Source organism: Orycteropus afer, unplaced genomic scaffold, assembly GCF_000298275.1.
Source record: "Orycteropus afer afer isolate SDZICR_OR568_19922 unplaced genomic scaffold, OryAfe1.0 scaffold00048, whole genome shotgun sequence".
NCBI classification, from domain to species: Eukaryota; Metazoa; Chordata; class Mammalia; order Tubulidentata; family Orycteropodidae; genus Orycteropus; species Orycteropus afer.
In genome coordinates, this window is record NW_006921635.1 from 13,564,257 (window position 1) to 13,569,369 (window position 5,113).

Sequence of the window (5,113 nt, forward strand, 5' to 3'; positions counted from 1 at the left end):
CACCAAGACAGAGCAACTTTTTCAAGGTATAAATCATTCCCAGCTTAAAACCTTCAATGGCTGCCATTGTTCACAGGATGAAGGCAGAAATCTGGGAGGAGACCACCAGGCCCTGTGTGGTCGAGCCCCTGGATGCCCCTCCCACCCCTTCTCACAGCCTCTCCTCGCTCCCTCTGCCACAGCCACTCTCTCCACCTTTCCTGCTCACTAATGCCCTCCCACCACAGGACCTTTGCACATGCTAGTTTCTCTGTCCAAAAGGCCTTTCCTTCCTCCATTTGCCTAGTTCATTCCACTCAACCTTTAGATTCTAGCTCAATACTTACTTTTGTCCCAGTTACTATTGCCATGAACAGTCATTCCAAAACTTATGACGGTAACAAACATTTATTTTACTCACAAATCTACAATCTGAGTAGGGCTCAGTGGGGAAGGCTCTTCTCTGTCTCACACACAGCATTTGCTGGGGCACCCTGAAGGATCAGCCTCCAAGATGGCTCACTCACGTGCGTGGTAAGTGAGGGCTGCCTGTCAGACAGGGCCGAGGTTCAAAGGCCGTGGTTCCTCTCCCAATGGATCTCTTCACAGGCTGCCAGCTTCCTCACAGCATGGAGGCTGGATTCTAAGCATGAGCATCCCAAGACACAGGAAGTAGAGGCTATCAGCGCCTTGAGACTGGACCCAGAAACTGCCTTGACATCACACTTCTGACATAGTCTACTCGTTCAGCCAGTCACAAAGCCAAGATTTCAAGGGGAAGGGGACAGAGACCTCACCTCAATTGGAGGAGTGTCAAAAAATTTGAGGAAAATCTTTCTAGAATGCTGTAGCTTCCTCAAGGAAGTCTCCCCTAGCTTCCATTTCCATCTGATTCTCCACTATAGGTGCCCAAAACAGCAGTCAGAAGGACCCTTTTCAAATGCAGGTCAGGTGGTGTCTCCTCTGAGCTCAAAATCCTTAGTGCCACTCAGAGAAAAGCCCAAGTCCTTGCAGTGGTCTACAAGGCCCCTCTCTCTAGGTCTAGTCTTTCTTCTCTCGTCCTCCTCCTCTCTATTGCTCCCTGCACTCCAGTCACAGTGGCCTCCTTGCTGGTTCTAGAACACAGCTCAACCTCAGGACATTTGCATGTGCTGTTCCCTCTGTCTGGGATGCTCTGCCCCCAAATGTCTGAATGGCTCACTGTTTCACACTCTTTAGATTTTTATCAAATGTCACCTTCTAATGGACACTTTCCCCAATCACGCTATTTCAAATTGTAACTCCCAGTCCTCCCAGTCCTTCCAACTCCTCTTCTCTGCTTTCTCCCCATTGTGCCTGTCACCATCTGTTGTTGTTGTTCTTGTTGTTGTTATGTGCCATCAAGTCGGACCCAATGCATTGCGACCCCTCCTTGGGTTTCCAAGGCAGTAACACTACACAAGTAGATCGCCCAACCTTCCTTCTGAGGAGTGGCTGGTGGGTTTGAACCGCCAGCCTTCTGGTTAGCAGTCAAGTGCCTTAGGCACTATGCTACTAAAGGCCAAATCCAGCCCACTGCCTGATTTTGTAAATAAAGTTTTATTGGAACACAGCCATTTACACATTGTATACATATTGTCTGTGGCTGCTTTCATGCTACAATGGCAGCTTTGGGTAACTGTGACAGACACTTGGCTCTAGTTTTGGCCCACAAAGACAAAAACGTTTATTGTATGGTCCTTTAAGAAAATATTTCTAGTCCAGTGTATCAGAGGAGGACTGCTGGTATAGTAGTTAAAGCATTTGGCTGCTAACCAAAAGGTCAGTGGTTGAAACCCTCCAGCTGCTCTGTGAAAGAAAGATAAGGCAGCTCTGCTTCCGTAACGATGTACACCCTCAGAAACCCAATGGGAGTCTCACTGAGAGTCGGTATCAACTCGATGGCAGTAAGTTTGGATTATTTTTGGTTTTGAGTCCAGTGTATTAGTAAAACACAGTTGTTTATCTTGTTTATTCTAAGTATAAGGAGCTCTGGTGCTGTAGTGCCTAAGGCATCTGACTGCTAATGAGAAGGTTGGTGGTTCAAACCCACCAGCCACTCCATGGAAGGAAGACTAGGCAATCTACTTCCATAAAGACCTACCACCTCAGACATCCAAAGGGGGTCGCTATGAGTCAGAATCGACTTGATGGCAGTGAGTTTGGGTTATATTTGGTTCTGAGTCCAGTGTATTAGTATAACACACAGCTGGTTCTTTACCTTGTTATTCTATGTATTGCACATCTAGAAAGCACAATCCACAGGGGCATGAGTTTTTATATATCTGTTCACTGGCCACATCGAGAACAGTGCCGGGCACACGACACCCGGTCAGTTGTCACTGAGTTAATGCCGACTCATGGCAACCCTGTGTGTGTCAGAGTGGAACTGTGCTCCACCGGGTTTCCAAGGGGTGGCCTGTTGGAAGTAGACAGCCAGGCCTTTCCTGGGAGGGGCTCCTGGGCGGACTCAAACCTCCCACCTTCCAGTAAGCAGTAGAGCACGTTAGCTGTGTCCAGCCACCACCCAGAGACTCTGCGTATGGTACCAAAAATAAAACAAACTCACTGCCGCTGAGGCAATTCAACTCACAGCAACCCCTCCTTGCGTTTCCAAGGCAGTATCTCTACAGAAGCAGATTGCCCAATCTTCCTTCCTAGGAATGGCTGGTGGGTACCCCGAAATATCTATTAAATAAGCCCTGGTAGGAGGAGAATGGAAGGTGTCTAAGCCTGCTGCTCACTGCTCACTCCGCTCTGTCTGTTGTCCCCTCAGCACGTATGATGAGAAGATGAGGAAGGTGGAAGGAGGGACCGAAATCATGTTGCACCCCTTCATCCCCTGGCACAGCTGCATCATAGCACCACTGCTCCCAGAGGCTCACGTGTAAGTGGCTCCCCGTCCTTGCCTTGCTAGCTCATAAACCAAAGCTGAGGCGAAATGACTCCTCAAGCTAACGCCTCGGGAGTCACTGAAGCTGTACCTTTGTCCTCATGAAAGGGACACGGAACCAGAAGCAAGCAAAGCCATTTGCCGTATAAAAGTGACAGAGAGCAGACATGGTGGTTTAGAGCTAAGTGGCAAATCAGCTGAGAATGAGTCATTTCATTTCTTACCAGGCCAGACGCGCTAACGTCAAATAGTTTGCAGAGCCTGATAAAATCTGTCTAGAGCCCTCGCTGAGCGTGTGCAGGAGCAGCCAGCCTGGGCTCGAGGGACACATTGGCCTCAAGACTTAGGGAGCTATTTCCCAGAGTCACCTCCTGACCCACGGGCGTGAACTCATCATTGTACGGAGTTAACAGGGGCCGATCAACTGTCCAGTGAACACACTTGCTTTCTAAAACCTTGACACCCTGTTCCCCTTGTGCCTGTTCAGCCCAGCTTCTTCTTTTTCACTAGTCAGCACTTTCAGCTGGGGTATTTCAGGCACGGAGATAGAAGCTTTTGACTCCAGAACAGAGTCTCTCAACTTGGTACTACTAGCATTTGGGGCTAGATCATCCTCTGGTGTTTGGGGGGACACACATCTGTGCATTGTGGGGTGCTCAGCAACATCGTTGGCTGCTACACTAGATGCCAGTAACACCCTCTAGTTGTGACAACCAAAAATGTCTCAAGATATTATCAAACTTCCCCTGGAGGCAAATTTGCACCCCCTCCCCAGTTGAGAGCACTGTTTTAGGGCAACAAAAACATTATAATCGTTTCTAGACTTCTTGTGCATGGGGTCGCCATGAGTTGGGTCTCAATTTGACAGAAGCTGACAACAATATTAATATTAATACAATAGTAATAATGGCCAACCTACTAATTAGGCTGTTGGTTTAATCTCCTGGAACCCTCTCAGCAGCCCTGTGGAGTGTGGGTGTATTATGATCCCCACTTTGCAGATGAGGAAGCAGAAGCTCAGATAGGCACCCTCACCTGGTCACGGAGCTCAGCATGTCAGTGCATTGGGGTTTCAAGCCAGGTCTGTCTGACTTCAGAGCTCAAGCTCTCAGCACCACATGGTCCACAAAGTGTATTCAAAGCCCTTGTTTTTAAGGAGATCATGTATTTGGAAAGCCAAGTCTCATGGATTTGAAGAGTAAAATAATACAAAGCAGAACTCATAGGATGAGACAGCAGGCAAAAAAAAAAAAAATTATAAATAAGATCACTTAGCTCATGGGTGGAAGATGCAACCATCACAACACAATCGTTATCATCACCACATAATGGTCCCACCTCTCCAGAAACCAAACCAAACTCATTGTCATCAAGTCAATTCCAACTCATAGTGGCCCTTGTTGGGTTTCCAAGGCTGTAAATCTGTACAAAAGCAGACTGCCTCATCTTTCTTCCACGGACCAGCTAGTGGGTTCGAACCACTGACTTTTTGGTGAGCAGCCAAATGCCTTAACCACTACACCACCACAGCTCCTTAATCACACTTCTTGCCAACCATCCTACTCCAGCCTTCGATGAGGTCCTTCCTCCCACTTCCGTCCCTCTGATTGATATTATGACTGGCTTCTTGGTAGACCTATTGTGTCAAGACGTTCCGATTGGCAGTCTAAGCTAGATTTTCTTAAAACATCTCCTTGCAAAAATAGACTTGACTTTTCTTGTAATATCCCTTAGAAGCACTTGCACTTCCAAAAGTATTTCCTGTGAACAAGCCCACAGAAATGGAATGGCACAGATCAGCATTTCACAGCCTTCAACTTGCATCAGCATCACCAGGGAGGATGCTTGCCCCCCACTCCTAACTCAGCTGGTCTGAACCAACTCTGTCGTCACCACTAAGGACACAGAGGCTTAATTAACTCAGCCACTGACATGACGAGAAAGTTTCTTGACCATCTTCCCTCCATGACCTGGTAAGGAAACCGCAGCCCAGGGAAGAGGCAGGATTTGCCAAAAGTCACCCAACAGGTTGTTGGCAGAGCTGAGAATGCAGTTCAGAGCATTGCTTTACATCTTGAAATAAAACCATTTGTCAGATTAGCTAATACTCTTATTTTCACAGTGGTTGTTGATATTATTTGTTATACCCTAGTCTAGAGGAGCTCTCGTAGCATAGTGCCTAAAGCACTTGACTGCTAACCAGAAGGCTGGAGGTTCAAACCC

General features: G+C 47.5%; 1 protein-coding gene across 1 annotated transcript in view; it reads left to right on the forward strand.

Annotated features, from left to right (window-relative positions):
* CCDC60 (coiled-coil domain containing 60) overlaps positions 1 to 5,113 on the forward strand; it is a 231,516-nt gene that overhangs the window by 165,951 nt on the left and 60,452 nt on the right. The window contains exon 4 of the mRNA XM_007938286.1: positions 2,774 to 2,884. Coding sequence (XP_007936477.1) covers positions 2,774 to 2,884 — 111 coding nt within the window. The remainder of the gene's footprint in view (positions 1 to 2,773; positions 2,885 to 5,113) is intronic.